The 18860-nt window shown below is 40.0% G+C and overlaps 1 protein-coding gene across 3 annotated transcripts in view; it reads right to left on the reverse strand.

The window, feature by feature from the left end:
* The window catches only part of LOC310697661 (UDP-N-acetylglucosamine--peptide N-acetylglucosaminyltransferase 110 kDa subunit-like), a 130653-nt gene that overhangs the window by 21943 nt on the left and 89850 nt on the right, over positions 1–18860 (reverse strand). For all 3 annotated transcript variants that reach the window (XM_083484327.1, XM_083484326.1, XM_083484328.1), the window contains exon 15: positions 8867–8992. In XM_083484327.1, the coding sequence (XP_083340453.1) occupies positions 8867–8992 (126 nt within the window). The remainder of the gene's footprint in view (positions 1–8866; positions 8993–18860) is intronic.

The raw sequence follows: 18860 nt of genomic DNA on the forward strand, positions 1-18860 counted from the left end.
TGTTAGTATACATTTTTCCAACAGTCTTTTTATCAGCGCAGCTTCCTCTGACTCCATTCCAATCCGGGAAATTGTCCAAATCTTCCTTTTGACCTTTATTGAACCAGTACCTTCCAAGTTAAACTGTTAGGCAAAACTGTTTGCAATATTACAATGAAACTGTATTCCACAAATATCACGTCATTTGGAGACTGAAACTCTCCCCCCTCTGGGACCTAAAGGGGGGCGCTGCTAGACACCACTTAGCCTTCTCTCTCGCTCATAATGCACTGTATATTGTTCCAAGTTGTTATCTCAAATCATTGCAAAATCAGTCAGCGCATAACGCCTACTCGCCTCAAAGAAAGGGAGGAATATATTTTTTCATGCTGCTTCATATTAGCGAGAGCCATCTTGCCTCCTCTTCCATCTTTATCAAGTCTTTCAAGTCTTATGTAAGGCTGCACAATTAAATGCCTAATTGTAAACAGAAATCCATCGGTCCTCTTTTTAAAAAAAATTAAGTTCTTAATGAGGCTTGGCATTGAAAACCAATTGTAGATGTTAAGTAGAGAAAAAGAAAAAAATACCAAACACCTCCGTTATCTAAACACCATGATGAGAATCTTTTTGAAGTCTGAGCTTAAACCCCCAGGGACTGTACTTCAGGATTTTTTAACAAATTATTTTTTTTTTTAAATATATTTTTTATTAAAAGTTTTTCTTAACATCTCCAAACAATCAATTTTCACATCACATAGTTGCACTTATTGGACCTCCCTCAATTCCTCTGGTAGTCTTCCATAGTTGTTCCTCTACCTACGCATTTCTTAATTATAATATCACCTTTAGATAAATTTTCCTACCTTCATTTTCTTTCTTGCAATATTCCTTATTTTTTTCACAAAGCTTCTTTAAAACACACTAGCGTTGTGTGATCCTCACATACAGTTTTCAAATATTCCCTAAATTTTACCCAGTCCTCCAGGAACTTATGATCTCTTTGAAATCTGATTTTCCCCGTTAATTTGTCCAATTCTGCGTAATCTGTTAGTTTTGCTCTCCATTCTTCCAAAGTCGGTGCCTCTTCATTTTTCCATCTCTGGGCCAATAGGGTTCTCGCTGCTGTTATTGCATACTGGAAAAGTTTGCTATCCCTCTTATTTATTTCGTTTCTAGTTACTCCCAGTAGAAAAGTCTCTGGTCTCTTTACAAAATTATACTTCAACATTTTCTTTAACTCGTTATGTATTATTTCCCAGAACCCCTTCACCCTTTTGCATTCCCACCACATGTGCATAAATGTACCCTCCTTCTCTCTACACTTCCAACATTTGTTACAGATTTTATACATTTTTGCAAGCCTAGCCGGTGTCATATACCATCTGTATACCATCTTCATAGTGTTTTCTTTCAACGTGAATTTCAGATTTTCAGTCCATATTTTTTGCCACTCCTCCAGCTCTATACTATACCCTAAATCCCTGGCCCAGTGGATCATTACCTCTTTCACCTCTTCATCCATCGTTTGCCATTCCAATAAGATTTTATACATTTTGGATATTATCTTACAATCATTATTAATAATTTCTGTTTGAAATCTCGATTCTTTTTCATTATATCTTCTTTCTTTTACCTCCTTATTAAACATGTCCCTTATCTGAAGGTATTGCAACCAATCATGTACCTGTTCTTTTACTTGCTCATATGGTTTTATTCTCCATTTATCCCCTTCTTTCATAACCAAATCACCATACGTAATCCAATTACTCCTCATATTGATCTTCTTAATTGCCATGGCCTCTAATGGAGATAACCAGTGTGGAATTCCCCTTTCTAATATATTTTTATATCTGTCCCATACTTCAATTAGGGATTTCCGGAAGATATGATTTTCAAATGATTTATGACCCTTTTTCTTCTCTTTCCATAGATAAACATGCCACCCGAATCTATTATCGAATCCCTCCAAATCCAACAATTTTGTGTCTTTTAATTTTATCCATTCTTTTACCCAGCAAAGACATGATGCCTCATAATATAGCTTCAGATCTGGCAGGGCAAAACCTCCTCTTTCCTTTACATCCGTTAACAGTTTATATTTGATTCTTGGTTTTTTGCCCTGCCAGATATATCTTGATATCATTCTTTGCCATTCCTTAAAGATCTTCACTCCTCTTAATACTGGGATCATCTGAAATAAAAATATCATCTTTGGCAACACGTTCATCTTGATCATTGCTATTCTGCCCCAAAAGGATAATTTTAACCTTCCCCATCTCTCCAGATCTTTCTTAATTCCATGCCATACTGGTACATAATTATTTTGAAATAAGTCAATATTTTTAGTTGTTAACCATATGCCCAAGTATTTAACCTTTTTGACAATTTCAATACCTATTTGTTGTTGTAACACCTCTAGCATTGTTTGATCCATATTTTTTGTTAAAATTTTTGTCTTCCCCCTATTTAATACAAAGCCGGCACCTCACCAAATTTTTCAATTTCCTCTAACACTTCAGTTGCATTGTTCGTCGGATCTTCCACCATTATAACCAAATCGTCTGCAAAGGCTCTAACTTTATATTCGTTTTGACCTACTGTCACCCCCTTAATCTTTTTATTTTCTCTGATTGAATTCAGGAGGATCTCCAAGACCATAATAAATAGCAATGGCGAGAGCGGGCAGCCCTGCCTAGTTCCTTTTGATATTTTAATTTCTTCTGTTGTCGCGTTGTTTACTATCAGCTTTGCCCTTTGTTCCGTATATATTGCCTTTATTCCGTTAAAAAACTCATTCCCCATCTCCATATATTCCATATTTTTTAACATAAAGTCCCATGATATATTGTCGAATGCCTTTTCGGCATCAACAAACATTAGCATTGCTCTTCTCTCATTGCTCGCTGTCAGGTACTCCAAGATGTTTATTATGTTCCTCACATTATCTCTTATCTGTCTTCGAGGAAGGAAACCCGTTTGGTCTTCATGGATAATTCCTTGCAACACTTTTTTAAATCTCTTTGCTATTATTCCTGCGAAGATTTTATAATCAGTATTAAGCAAAGAAATTGGCCTATAATTCTTTACTTGTGTTAAATCCACACCTTCTTTCGGAATAAAAGTTATATATGCTTCCTTCCAGGTCTCTGGGATATCTCTCTCTTTTAATATATTATTCATTGTTTCTTTCAGCGGTGTTACCAAGGTTAATTTCATTTCTTTATAGTACCTTGCCGTAAAACCATCTGGTCCTGGGGCCTTCCCGTTTTTCAACTCTGATATAACCGCCTTAATTTCCTCTTCTTCTATCAGGGCATTCAGTCTGTCTCTTGCCTCTGTCAGGATCTTTTGCACCTTTTTCTCTTTTAGATATCTCTCTATTTTCCTTATATTATTCTTCTCTTTTTTCCTGTACAATTGGCTATAAAAGTCCAGAAATCCTTTCCTGATACCTTTAGGGTTGGTTATCTCTTCTTCCTTCACTCTAATTTTATTTATTGTACTTTGCTCTTTTCTTTTCTTGATCTGCCAGGCTAGCCATTTTCCTGATTTATTCGCAAATTCAAAGTTCTTTTGTCTTAGTCTTTTAATGTTCCATTCCACCTCCTTATTTATTATCATAGCAAATTGGGTTTGCAAGGCCTTAATGCTTTGTCTGACTTTCATATTATTTGGTTTTTTGATTAACTTTTGTTCGTATTCCATAATTTGTTTTAGAATTTCTTTCTTTTCTTTCTCTCTAATCTTTCTTTTAATTGAATTTTGTTGTATATAAAGTCCTCGCATCACTGCCTTGCTTGCATCCCACACTATACTCATTTTCGTACCTTTATTGCAGTTATCCATAAAATATTCCTTCATTTTCTTCTGTGCCTGTTGTACAAATTTTTGATCGTCAAAGAGGTAATCATTCATCCTCCATCTAAACGTTCTTTCTTCAAAGCTTTTAATCTCTAACTTAATCGGGCTATGATCTGAAATTACTCTTGGTTCTATTTCTACCTGGAGAATTCTTGGGGTTAACTTGTTCGAAATCCAGATTTGGTCGATTCTCGACATCGATTGGTTTGGTTCTGAATAGTATGTGAATTGTTTTTCCAATGGGTATCTTAACCTCCAGATATCTATTAAATTACAATTTTTAATCATTTCAAAAAATGATTTGGGTAGTTTACCCTCTTTTGATCCACTCTCTCTCAGTCTATCCATTTCAATTGAAACCACCCCATTCATATCTCCCATCATAATTATTTTTTGGTCCACATATTCCATTAAATTTTCCTCCAAGTTTTTGTAAAAATCAGTTTTATTTCCATTAGGGGCATAGATTCCGACAATTATTATTTTTTCGCCTTGCCAGTTAATTTGAACAGCAATAATTCTTCCTTCTTCGTCCTTAAAGATTTGATGAGCTTCTATATTGTTTTTTATATATAAGATTACTCCTCTTTTCTTTCCTTTATCTGAAGATATAAATTCATTTCCAAGTCTTTTATTTATCAAAATTTTCCTATGCCTTTTTGCTACATGCGTTTCTTGCAAACAGATGATATCTAAATTTTTTTTCTTTAAGAATTGTTCCACCTTATTCCTTTTTTTTTTCGTTCAGTCCATTTATATTCCAGTTCCATAATTTTAATGCCATGTTGTTCTCAGTTAACAAAAATACTTTTTTCTCTGCTTAATTTCCTTATAATCTCTCCTCTTCCTCCTCTCCCTCCTCCCCCTCCTCCTCCTCCAGCCCTTCCCCAACCTTCCTCCTCTCCCCCACGTCTTTCAGTCCCTTTACCTCTACCCCTCCTACTGCTCCCCTGACCTCTTCTTCCTCTTCTGTTAACAACTCTTTGTATTTTCTTTGGAATTTTCCTATTTCTTCTGGGCTAGCTAGTCTGTGCCTCTTATTTTTATAAGTGAATGAGATTCCCTCTGGGAACTCCCATTTAAATTCTATATTGTTCTTTTTGAGAATTTGCGCCTGTGGCTTATAAGGGTCTCTCCATTTCAACAGTCTGATTGGTATATCTTTAAAGACAATTATGTAACTACCATCTCAATATATAATCTTTTTTCTCTGTTTTTTTGAAGTACCAAATTCCTCATGTCTCTATCCTTAAAAGTTATGAGACAGTCCCCTGGGAATTTCCTCGCCTTGATCGTCTTCACTTTTAATCTAAAAATGTTCTGTATTGTACTCGCCACCTCCTCAACTTGAAACTCCAGCCATTGTGCCAGTTCTGTTATTAATTTTTGCCTAATATTTTCACCTTGATTCTCTGGCACCCCCCTCAACCTTAAATTAACTTCCCGTTGCCTAAGTTCATTCATGGAGATCGCATCCCACATTTCCTCTTGTATTTTATTAGTTTCCAAGAGTCCTATCCTAAATTTGTCATCTTCACGCTTTAAATCTTTCATTTCCAATTTTGTCCTTTTCATCCCTTCTTCTAGCGCATGAGTTCTTTTGGATACCTCTTTAATTTGCCCTTTCAACTCACTCACTGTTTCATCTATTTTTTTATCCATTTGCCCAATCTTAGAGTCAACCTGTTCTATTTTTGTTTCCAGATTTTTTTCACTTTGCCTAATCTCTGCAAACATCTTTAATATTTCCGATCTAAAATCTGTCTCTTGTTTAGACCCCTTTCTTTCTACTGGTGTCCCCCCATTCCCACCTTTCTTTGGTACATGAGACATTTTATATGAGTATATCTTACTACACCAGTTAGATAAAGTAAGGAACCTATTGCAGTGTCCAAATTGCCCTTTCCCAATCAGGGCGTGACAATCAGTTTTACAATATTTTATAAAACTCAAAACGACCTCAGACCTATTGGTTCTTTTGAGTTCACTAAAGTTCCATGTACTTAGTTCTGGTAAATTTATGGTAAGTTGTATGGTAAGTTGTATTAAAAAGTCTTAGTAAAGGTTGGGTAGGAATCTGGTGTTCTCTTCTTATTGCCACCAATTAGGCTAGTCCACCAAGTAGGGTATTCCAACAGACAGGAAGAGAGGCCCAGGGGAAAACCGGGGAGGAAAAAAAAAAGAAAAAAACAGTTTGTCGACCTCCCAAAATCTTCCAATATTTTAACTCTGATAAGTAAGCAACTCTCAGTTCTTCCTGCCCCCAAATGGGCTATTCCTTATAAGGCTGTTAAATCCATGAGTTGTTTTTAAAACCACTTCTTGTTCTTCTTGCCCTCAATTGGGCTAAATCCCAAAGACAAAGAAGGAAACAAAAACTTCGGGCCGTCAGAAAATATAAAAAAACAAAAGGAAAAGAGAAGGAAGAGAAAAAACAAATTGTGATTTCTCCCCCGTCCACCAGAGGTCTAATGTCCAGCAAGTGAAGGAGAAGCCAGGAAAAGGGAGCACAAGAGAAGGGAGGGAAGAAAAGAAAATTTGTCCAGCTTCTCTTTTAGTTTTACCCACAGAAAGCAGTGGCTTTAATGGAGTTGCTGAGCTTAACTAAAGTTTTAAGGATATAAACATAAGTTCTCGGGGGTAGAAGTTAGCACTTAAAAAAAAGAAAAGTGCCTTCTTCCTCCTCCTTCTTCCGGAGGCAGCTCAAAAAGTTTGTAATGGAGCCCAAACTTCACAAAATGGAGTCTCCGATTGTGCAGAGCTTCAAAGGTGAAGTTAGATTTCGCCTCCTTCCCCCGTCACCGGGAGGACTAAGAAGTAGCCAAAAGTAGCCAAAAGTAGCAAAAAATTGTCTCTTTGCCCTCCTTCTGAGTTCCTCTTCTATTAGTTATTTAGTATCCTCCCATGCAAACAAAGAAAGTTATAAAGGAGAGAAGAACTTTAACCGCCAGCGTCACTCACATTTCTCTCCGCTTTGTCTAGCTCCTTGCGTTTGTGGCGACTCCAGACAAGAGTTGAGCTCTTTTTTCGCTGCCTTTTTGTCGAGCCTTTCCTTTAGTAGTGTCCAAACTATTTATCTTCTTATTAGGCTCGAGTTTCTTTTTTTTTGAGAATCCAGCAATTCTCATACAGGCTCGGGGCTTCGCTTTTCCCGGAGACAGGTATGGCTTCCCTCGCCCGCTTCTCCCCCCGCCGTACTCTTCGCTCCGTAACCGGAGTTACCTGACGGCCGAGAGGTCCGCGTTTTTGCTCTGCGGGAACCTGTGTGTCTGAACACCCTCCAGACACTTTTCAGGGGACCACGGCGCCCTGTGGAGCCCCTATTTTCTCCGGGAAGCTCAGGATCCTCCACAAGGAAGAGATCCCCGCCTGCACTGAAGTCGCGCTGAACCGGAAGTCGGATTTTTTAACAAATTAAATCAGATTGTTTCGATTTAAATCATAAAACGCTTTTGGAGGAAAATCTTTCTAAAGATTTTCTGTTTAAGTTACATCAACGGCCATCGGGAAATAAGAATTTGTTTTAAGTTTTTCATGTGTGCAGAAACTCAGCCTGTTTTTTTTTTTAAAAAAATGTTTAACCACATCAGTTAACCAACATGGATACATATGCTGTCATGTTATTGTTTTAGTTAAATAAATGGTTTAAATTGTTATGAAGATGATTCTTTTTCTCCTTCCAATCAAGTACAGCAGAAAAGTTGTTCAAATAGAAACAGTTCACTTATTAAACCTCGCCATCATTTCATCATGATCGGTCTATGTATTTCTTTTTTGATAGGACTGTCAAAACTACTCTGAAAATTTATGATTCCAAAACCGAAACCTTCATCTGGCTGTAAATATTAAAGATTTACCAGCAGGAATGCCTTTCTGTTGTTGTTGTTGTTGTTGTTGTTGTTGTTGTTTTTAATTAAATCAAGCCTGACTAGTGATTTAAATTGTGATTTATATCGTGATTTAAATCGATTTGATTTAAATCAAATCCGCCCTGGTCTGAAGTTTGCAAACAAACCAACCTAAGAGCTTCTTAAAGAGGCAAGCGCTACAAAAAGGCCACATAAAGAAAGATTTATCACACAATTAAGGACCCAGGAGGCTTTTTTTTTACTTCCCAGAGCGGTCGGTCTTAATGACATTTTTTAACATCACAGCATTAACATCTTATGACTACAGTAAGGAATATTTTGGGCACACAGTAGTACCATGGGTTCTCAAACTCCAAAAACCCGGAAGAAAGTGTTCTGGTGTCCGGACGTTTTTCGGAAGCCGGACGTCCGACACGGCTGTCGGCAATTGTTTCCAGGGTGTCTGCACGAATCGAAAGCCGTGCCTCAGTTTTCGAACATTCTGGAAGTCAGGCGGACTTCCGGAACAAATTAAATTTGGCGCTTTTGTTTTTGCTATTTTGCGTTTCTGTTTTTGAGGCTTTTTTGGTTAACTTGTTTTTGTGACTGTGTGGAGCCCAGTTCAGCTACTGATTGATGGATTGCATGACGGATGGATGGATGGACTGTGTGACGGCGGAAAGAGTTAAAAGCCCCCCATCCAAACAGTGACTTTAGCTACTGATGGACGGACGGATGGATGGATTGTGTGACTGCGGAAATGGATAGAAGCCCCCGATCCAAACAATGACTTTAGCTACGGATGGATGGTGTGACTGCAGAAATGGATTGAAGCTCCCCATCCCTATCATCAGTGCAGGCAATATATATATATATTTAATTATCATCTACAATACTGTCTTACTTATTTTATAGTACAGTACATTGATGATTGCTTTCATTTTCATTTTAGGGATCAATGGTCTCATTAGAGAGTAAAATTGATGTTAAATGGCTGTTTCAGGGGTTGTTTTTCAAAGCCTGGAACTGATTAATCCGTTTTGCATTCCTTTCTATGGGAAAGTGTGCCTCGGTTTGGGAACGCTTTGGTTTTGGAACTAACTTCTGGAAGGGATGAAGTTTGAGAACCAAGGGACCACTGTATGATCAACATTTTTCACTGTGACTTCCTTTACCTGGATTGGGGCCGGCCGGAGAGCAAACAGCTCATTGCGGGCTCCTTTGGTGTAGCCATTCATGTTAATGAGGATATGGATGCCGTCTTGGTGAATGCGGTCGGCCGCCTTGCCATTGCACGGGACCTGAAACGCAAACATTAGAAGCACGTTTAGGAAAGTTTTTAACAACTGATGTTTTAATGTCTTTTTAATCTCTTTTTAAAAAAGAAGATATTTATTAAGGGTTTTTAAGTTATAACAAAAAAAGTGGAAAAAACATACAAAATAAAAACAGTTAAAAACACATTAATTTCCCATAACATAGCTTCCTTACACTTATTTCCCTGGACCTCCTCATACCTCCCTTCTTTGTATTCCAGTTCAATTTGTTAGTTCAGCAAATCCTTACCATTAAACTTTTACCCATTTGTAAAACCTTTTCCCCCCCATAACTCTTAAAGCATTACAGCAGGAAACCACTTAGTTTCTTTCCAACATCCTTCAAACATTCATTAATTTTAAAATATTTCTGTAAATAGCCTTTAAATTTCTTCCAGTCTTCTTTCACCGACTCCTCCCTGATCTCGGATTCTGCCAGTCATTTCTGCCAATTCCATGTAGTCAATCACCTTCATCTGCCATTCTTCCAGGGTGGGTAGTTCTTGTGTCTTCCAGTACTTTGCGATGAGTATTCTTGCTGCTGTTGTTGCATACATAAAGAAAGTTCTATCCTTCTTTGGCACCAATTGGCCGACAATGCCCAGGAGAAAGGCCTCTGGTTTCTTCAGGAAGGTATATTTAAATCATTATATATCATTTCCCAGAAAGCCTTAATCCTTGGGCACGTCCACCATAGGTGAAAGAATGTACCTTCATTTCTTTACATTTCCAACATTTATTATCAGGCAAATGATAGATTTTTGCAAGCTTGGCTGGGGTCATGTACGACCTGTATATCATTTTCATAATATTCTCTCTTAAGGCATTACATGCCGTAAACTTCATACCTGTGGTCCATAACTGTTCCCAGTCAGCAAACATAATATTGTGTCCAACATCCTGTGCCCATTTAATCATAACAGATTTCACCGTTTCGTCCTGAGTATTCCATTTCAACAGCAAATTATACATTCTTGACAAGTTCTTAGTTTTGGGTTCTAACAGTTCCGTTTCTAATTTTGACTTTTCCACCTGGAAGCCAATTTTCTTATCCAAATTATATGTCTCCATTATCTGATAATAATGAAGCCAATCTCTCACTTTGTTTTTTAATTATTCAAAACTCTGCAATTTCAGTTTGTCTCCTTCTTGTTCCAAAATTTCACTGTATGTCGGCCATTTGGCCTCCATATTGAGCCTTTTCAAAGCTTTCGCTTCCATTGGTGACAGCCACCTTGGGGTTTTATTTTCCAACAAGTCTTTATATCTTATCCAGACATTAAACAGTGCTTTCCTAACAATATGATTTTTAAATGCTTTATGAGCTTTGATCTTATCATACCATAAGTATGCATGCCATCCAAATACATTATTAAAACCTTCTAAATCCAGAATGTCTGTGTTTTCAAGAAGTAGCCATTCTTTCAACCAGCAAAAGGCTGCTGATTCATAGTAAAGTTTAAGGTCTGGCAGGGCAAATCCACCCCTTTCCTTTGCATCTGTTAGCATCTTAAATTTTATTCTGGGCTTCTTGCCCTGCCAGACAAATCTAGAAATATCTCTCTGCCACTTCTTAAAACAATCCATCTTGTCCACGATTTGCAGTGTCTGAAATAAAAACAACATTCTCGGCAGTACATTCATTTTTATCACAGCAATTCGGCCCAAGAGTGAAAGCTTCAAATTTGACCAAATTTGAATTTCTAAATCTTTTTTCACTTCCGTCCAACATTTTTCATAATTATCTTTAAATAAGTTCCCATTTTTGGCTGTCATATTAATCCCCAGGTATTTCACTTTCTTTACCACAGTCAATCCTGTCTCATTCTGAAACCTATCTCTTTCAATCGGTGTTAAATTTTTCTCTAAAACCTTAGTTTTTAACTTATTCAGTTTAAAGCCTGCCACTTGACCAAATTCTTGAATTCTAAAACCCTTTTAGTACTAGATTCTGGCTCCTGTAACGTCAGTACTAAGTCATCTGCAAATGCTCTCAATTTGTACTGTTTAGCTCCGACCTGTATACCTTTAACCAAACGGTCCCTTCTAATCATGTATAGCAGAACCTCCAGGACCAATGTCTTTTTAATCTCTTGTTGGAAGCCACCCAGAGTGGCTGGGGAAACCCAGGCAGATGGGCGGGGTATAAGTAATAAATTTATTACTACTACTACTACTACTTGTCAGGGAACTGCCATCAGCTCAGAGGCGAGAGATGGAAGGGCAGTTGTGTTATAGGGAGCCTCCAAAAATCTTGCGAAGCAGTTCCTCTTCCGGGGAGGAGGAAAGCCCACCTCCAGTAGAGAAGAGGTGCAGGGACCAGGGGATGCTAGGGAGAGCCTCAACATCGAGCCTGAGCAAACCAGAGAGGCGGGAAGTACGCCCTTGCCAGCGGCCATTCTGCGCAGTAGGCTTCAGCGTAGGGAGGGGCGGAAAAGGCTGGGGGTGACGTGACTTTTATGCTGGGGGAGGTACAAAGATCGACTGAAGGGAAGCTTTGCTTCTGCACATGACTGTGGCATGATGGGAAGCCTTGCTTCTGCACATGACTGGCATGATGGGAAGTTTTGCTTCTAAGCTTTTCTTCTGCACATGCTGCACAAACCGTTCTAATACTAAGACATTCCCTCATTGAGTTCATGAAAACATTATACTCTGACCTGTTCTTAATGCATAGTTGACCACATCTATCGGAATGTAATTGTTTAAGTCTTGCTATATCAATCACTAGTTATAATTTAATTAGGAGGTTTTCATGCCTGTCTAGTTCTGTGCTCCCTTTCCCAGCCTTTAATCTATTGGTGATTAATGCCTATATGTAACCTTTGCTTTGTACTTGTGTTAACCAATCAGCAATAAGCACATACGTGGCAATTGCTGTAATATTCAATAAAAGGGACTCCCCGAGACTTGCTCAGGAGATGCCTCCCAGATGACACTTGCTACTCGTCTGTCGTTTATTCCAACCCAACATCTGGTGACCCCTACGTGATTGCCAGATCCCTTACGCAGCCGGCCCCTGTACTTCACTCGACTGGAAAAGTCTCAGCGCGCTACTTCGTGAGTATGGGGGGGGGGGGATTGACAAAATTCCAAAAGGAGCATGCCAAGGAGCTGCTCCATCTCGTTAGACAGCGGGTGGCGGGTGCTCATATTTCTTTAAAAGAAATTGAACAATTGTTATGTGAGATTGCTTGCCAATGCCCCGGTACCCTGAGGCAGGCTCCTTGGGGATAGAGGCTTGGCAAAAGATCGGAAGAACCCTCTTCGCAGAACCGAGGGCTCAGATTCATTGTCTGCTCACTTGGCAGAAATGTGCAGATGCCATTGCTAAATTAGGACCTCAGGCATCTCCGTCGGCCCCTGCCCTTCTAGCCATTGCAGACAATCCCCCACCTTACCCAAAGCTTTTGCCTCCTTCGCAACCCTGTCAACCCCTCCCTACGCCTCAACCCACATCCTCCCCCCCATCCCTCCTTCGCCTGCCACAGCCCCTGCGTGCTCTCCTATAGGAGCTGTGCGCGCCGCGCTTTCTCTGGCTAGGCAGAAAGGGCTCCTGTCCTTAGAGGAAAAGACTGAATGGGCTGGTGAAATGCCATCTGCTTTCCCTATCACCTATACAAACCCAGGAACTGCTCAACAGCAGGTGATGTACGAGGCACTTCCTTATTCTGTTCTGAGAGAATTAAGGAAAGCCATTACTGATTCTGGCCTAAAATCCTTTAGCGCCCCCCCAATCCGCTAAGGAATCCACCAACGGGCTCCGAAGTGAGGAGGGGGAAGTGGCACGGTGCTGTGAGTCAATCGCTATTTCCGTGGAGCGAAGCCGTACAGCTGTTGCCGGAGAGCGCTGCCTTTTTTCCTGGGACAATTTGGACTCCAAAAATAAGCACCCATGAGCACTTAGAATTTGAACAATTGGATATTAAACAAAGATTTTGTGAGAAGGACAGAATCGGACTTTTAAAAAATCTATCGAATTGGGTACGGAGCGGGAAGGACTAAACAGGAAGTCACCCTTCCGTTCTTTTGTAAACAGAATAAAGCAAAGGCAATTTATACTAGAGCTCAGGAAATTGTCTTTAAAAGATTGGATTTCAACATTTTAATTGTGAAGCTTTTTTTTGGACTGTTTGAAGTGACTTTAAAGGGAAGTAACTTTCCTCCGTCCTGATCCTGGAGCGGGGTGTCAGGACTGACGTGGAAGTTCACCAAGACAATTGCTTTTTGATAGATAGCTAAAAGAAGAGAAACTTTGCGATTCCACTGTTCCCTTTCGCATTTTAAAGGAAGATATATGGACAAAGTATCTAAAGCATTTTTAAAAAAGGAAACTCCGTAGCAAGAATAAACAGAAGTCTTCCCCCTAGGGGGAGCTTGTGAAACTGTAACTAACTCCAGGGAACTGACAGCTGCTACAGAATAATCGTGGGAAAGTATTTGACCTTGTAGGACAATGTATCCAGAAGCCTTGGTGTGTGCCTTTTACAAAACAAATGCTCTACTGGAAGAATTACACGAAAAGGTGAACTGGATGGTCATTTCAACTAGAAATCTTAAACAGGCAGTGGAATGTTTTGACAAGACAGCAGGAAAATATGTGGAGCATACTCAGGATTCAAACCAGGAGTGTGTTTTGACAGAACAGGAGTTTGTGGCATTTAATCAGGAGTGTGTTTTGACAGAACAGACCCAACAGGAGTATGATCTTTTGGATTGGACAAATGAATTTGGAAAAAGCCAGATTTGGAAAGGAAAAGTTTGGTGTGGTTTGGAAATGGGGGGCTGGATTGACCCCCCCCCTATGTTGGGATGTCTGGACTCTTCAAATATGGTAATGGGCTGCGAAATGTTTGGGACTGTCGGGGCTCTCAACTTTGGAGGGCCCTTGAAATATGCTTTTAATTACCACATGGAATGCAGCGATGAACACGGAAAAGGGTCTGATCTGTCGAGAAGAGTTAAAAACATTGCTAAGTTGGAGCTACCACGAGCAAGAGATATTGTTAAGCTGGAGTTACCACGAGCAGGAGATAAGGGAAATTACAACTACAAATATGAAGAGCTGCGGAAGGGCCATGGAAGTGACTTGAGGGCCTCGGACATAAGGTTACCGGGCTAGACTGATGGGAATAAGGACTGACAAATCCCGGAACCAGGAGGAAGGGGCGTTGGATAAAGATTGGACTTGTTTATACCTTTCTTTCTTTTTTCTTTATCATTATCAGAATGTTTTATAAAGTTGATGAATGATAGAAAAATGTTGGAAGAAATCACCTGGCTTTAGCAAAGATGCTCAAAGAATTATGAAAGAATATTATGATTATAAGAAGCTGGCAAGGTTAAGACTTAAGCTTTAAATTTTTAAGGTTTATCTTATTATAGAAAAGATAGGATTAAAATAGTCTAGGGTAATGTAATGATAGAATTTTATGAAACATGGAAAGGAAAGGATTTGCTGGGATAATTAACAACTAGGATACAAAGGAAGGGAGGAGGAGGAGGTCTAAGAAAGAAGGTAATGACAGTTAAGGGTCTGAAAATAATGAACTTGTTTTTAAATGTTTTTTTTTCTTTTTAAAGTTTGGGATTTTTGCAATTTTGTTTTTTTATTTGGAATTTTCTTCTTTCTTCTTTACACGGTGGGAAGGGGATTCTTTGTGTTTTCTTTTGTTGCTATTTTCTGTTTTCTCTTTTTGTAACATTTTGAAAATTTTAATAAATATTAAAAATATATATATACAACGCCACCTTTCGGAAAGTCCCTGTCTCAGGGCAACCGCTGAGCTCCTTTGTTAATATTAAGCAACAGCATTCGGAGCCCTACCATCAATTTATAGATAGATTGAAAGAATCAGTCACTAGGCAGATTGATAACATTAAAGCTCAAAATGAATTGATGAAAAAATTGGCTTTTGAAAATGCAAACACCGATTGCAAAAAGGCTTTGCAGTCAATGATACATCGCCCTAAATATGACCTGGCCGATATGATTCAAGCCTGTGCAGATGTTGGCAGCCAGAGCCATGCGATGTCTTTGCTTGCCGGCGCAATCCAGGCTAGCAATAAGCCTACGGGCAATTGCTTCAATTGCAAAGGCCCAGGCCATTTTGCTAAACAATGCAGAGCCCCTGGCGGGGGAGCAAACAGGAATGATGATGCCAATAGGGCTAAACCTTCCAAAAAATGCCCGAAATGCGGGAAAGGCTATCATTGGGCAAATCAGTGCAGGAGTTTGGGAAACTCCATGGCAGCCCAACTCTCGGGCCAGGACAAATAGAGAGCCCTCCGCCTTTCGTTTCCACTGCTGAAAATTTTCCAAAAAATATGCCCTCTGATTTTACCATTGATTTGATCAATCAAGAGACCAAAGACACTGTTTTACCTGGTGAAATTGTGCTTATGCCCACCCAATTGGTGGGCCCACTACCACCTAATGTCGCAGGCTTAATTTTACCCAAATTCTCTGCGGCCAAAGAAGGAATCCTGGTTATTCCAGGAGTCCTAGATCCTGACTATGTGGGCACAATAATGGTTCAACTTTGGAGCCATATGCCCATGCAGTTAAAAAAGGGTGAGTCCTGGGCGCATTTGGTGGTGCTCCCTTCTCACCCTACTGCTTCTATTATGGATAGTAATTTGCACGAGCTCTCTCCTTTCCCTCCACAGCTGTTAGCTGTAATCCAGAGGATTGGTGAACAGAAACTTCTTCGTAAGTATAAAATCAATGGTAAAGTTCTGGAAGGCTTGACTGACACAGGCGCAGACATTTCTGTAATTTCCAGTAGTTGCTAGGACCCCACGTGGCCCCTTGAGTCTGCATCTGCAGTTTGGGGTGTGGGTGGAGCTCAAACCTCTTCCAAAAGCATACAGTGGCTGCCTGTTTCTCTGCCTGATAGCTCTGAAACCATTGCATACATCCAGCCCTGTGTGCTGAAAATCCACCTGAATCTGTGGGGCAGAGACTTATTACAACAATTACAAGCTACCATTCAATTTAATGAGTAAGCTTGCACTTCCCCGCAAGCGGGGAAATCGTAATGGACCAGTGACGTGGGGCCAAATAAAATCACTCTCATTTCAAGCTGAACAGCTTAGAAAGGAAAAGCAGCTAGAAGCAACCCCTGATAATTTGCTTCTGTGTCTCATTTCCTGCCTTAATATAAATTCCATGATAGTGCTAATTTTCAGCGTTTTGTTTTTGCCCCTCTCTGCTTCCGCTCCTAATAGCGGTGGTTCCACACTGATAAATGTGTGGGAATCTTTTGCAAAAACCCTCAATGTTTCTTCCTTCTGCCTCACCCAGCAGGTATCAATAGGTGAAATCCTTGGCTCTTGCCTTATCGCTGTTTGCCATGACCCTCTTGATATGCAAAATGATACCTGGTTTTATTCATCCCCACCCCAAAATGATTCTCTCTGCACCCTTGGTTATTCCGGTTACCACAACTGGGGTAACCAAGTGCACCGATGCCCACCTTTGGCCATTGATTTGTTGACCCCATACATGGCTTCTTTTAATGTCACTTGCGCCCGTATGGTGAATTGCACAAAAACCAACTGTGTGAAATTGGGCAAGGATAATTTTAATTGCTCTAATTATGTAAATATTTCCTATGTATATAAATATACAGAGCTGCCTGAAGGCTGGTTCTGGTCGTGTCCAGGCTATACATTCAATTATATTCCAGCGAACATTAGCAATGGCACACCTTGTTGTTTAAGCCGTTTGTCCATCATATTACCCAAAAAGCATCATCTGTCCCGCTCTAGATATCGCCGCTCTATAGAATTGACTAATGATTGTGACGATTCTGTTTCTCTTCCCAGTAGATCTGAATATATTTCTTTAGCTGTTTCTCTCTTAGGAGTCCCTGGATTGGCTGTACGCAATAGTAGGAACATTAACTCTTTAGCCTGCTCCGCAGCAAAGGCTTAAAATTTTACTTCACAAGCTCTTCACCTTTTGAATAAAGAACAGAGTGAACTCCAACATGGACTTTTGCAAAATCGTGCTGCTATAGATTATTTACTGATGCTTCATCATTATGGCTGTGAACAAGTGGATGACGTGTTGTTTTAATATTACTGATAATTCTAAAGCCATTCAAAAGCAAATCTCTCATTTGCAAAATCTTACACACCACATCAAACAGGACGTTGGATTATCTGTCCTCTGGGATTCATTCACCCAGTGGCTCACCTGTTGGTTGCCAAACCTGAATTGGTTTCGTAATCTCTTTCAATATGCCATTGTCATAATATGTATATTAATTTTGCTATGTTGCTTCATCCAATGCATTCCTGGTCTCATACGCCTTTGGTTTCAGTGTTTTTCTCCTCCTCAGCCACCCAACAAAATCATTGCTGCCTACTTTGCGAAATGGCAGCACTAACAGTAAACATTAGGGGAGATGTGGACGGACTTATTTCGGGCATGCGCTGGCAAACCACATATCCCGAAGTATTTTTGTCCCACTCACCTTTAAATCAAAAACGAAAGGGGGAGATGAAGGGAAGCTTTGCTTCTGCACATGACTGTGGCATGATGGGAAGTTTTGCTTCTAAGCTTTACTTCTGCACATGCTGCACAAACCGTTCTACTACTAAGACATTCCCTCATCATCCCAGAATGTTCAGTTCACATTGAGTTCATGAAAACATTATACTCTGACCTGTTCTTAATGCATAGTTGAACACAGCTATCGGAATGTAATTGTTTAAGTCTTGCTATATCAATCACTAGTTATAATTTAATTAGGAGGTTTTCATGCCTGTCTAGTTCTGTGCTCCCTTTCCCAGCCTTTAATCTATTGGTGATTAATGCCTATATGTAACCTTTGCTTTGTACTTGTGTTAACCAATCAGCAATAAGCACATACGTGGCAATTGCTGTAATATTCAATAAAAGGGACTCCCCGAGATTTGCTCGGGAGATGCCTCCTAGATGACACTTGCTATTCGTCTGTCGTTTATTCCAACCCAACAACCGACCACTCCCAGATTCTGATAGCGATTGAGCCAGACATGAACTTACGACGCTCTTCACTGTAAATAGTTTGAACCAAGAATAAAGTCTGGAAAAGACAGGGTGGAGTCTTGCCTGTTTACTCTCGAGCAACCACACCAGCATCTGACACTACTACTACATCTGCTAAGGCATCTTTCAGGTTGACTCGACAACCCGGCGACGATGTCACAGCCCTCGAATTGTCCTTCTGAGCTTCTTTCCCTCATACAGTGCACTTGCCGTTGCTTTTGCAAAATCCTGCACTGCAGGAAAGTGCGACGTTTTGGTCAGATTGCCATAGCTCAGGAGACGTGCTCCGTGACAAAACTGGGCAGAGTATCTGAAGCACTACTCTGCACCCATGACTTGAGAGCATCCAGGAATCATATGAAATGTAGTTTAGGGCTAGGGGTTTAGGGGAAAGGGCTAGGGCAAAGGCTAAGGGCTAGGGCTGGAGCTAGGGCTAGGGTAAGAATTACTGTTAGACTTAGGGTTTAGAGGTTTAGGGTTTACACCTAGGGCAAAGGCAAGGGCTAGAGTGAGAGTTGGGGTTCGGGTTAAGGCCAGGCACGTCCAAAGTCCATCTTCAATCCTAAAAAAAGCTCAAGAACTTTGGCCAGCCCTCACGCATGTTCACGTCATCAAATCTGGCCCTCTTTGGAAAAAGTTTGGATACCGACTAGTGATTTAAATCATGATTTAAATCTATTTGATTTAAATCATGATTTAAATCTATTTGATTTAAATCAAATCTACCCTGTTATATATATATTACCAAGCAAGAACTTCAACCAGCCACTGGAAAGCTCCCGAGAAGCGGCAAAGTGACCACCACCACCCCAC

Source organism: Podarcis liolepis (assembly GCF_965112155.1).
Source record: "Podarcis liolepis genome assembly, chromosome: W".
Lineage (NCBI taxonomy): Eukaryota > Metazoa > Chordata > Lepidosauria > Squamata > Lacertidae > Podarcis > Podarcis liolepis.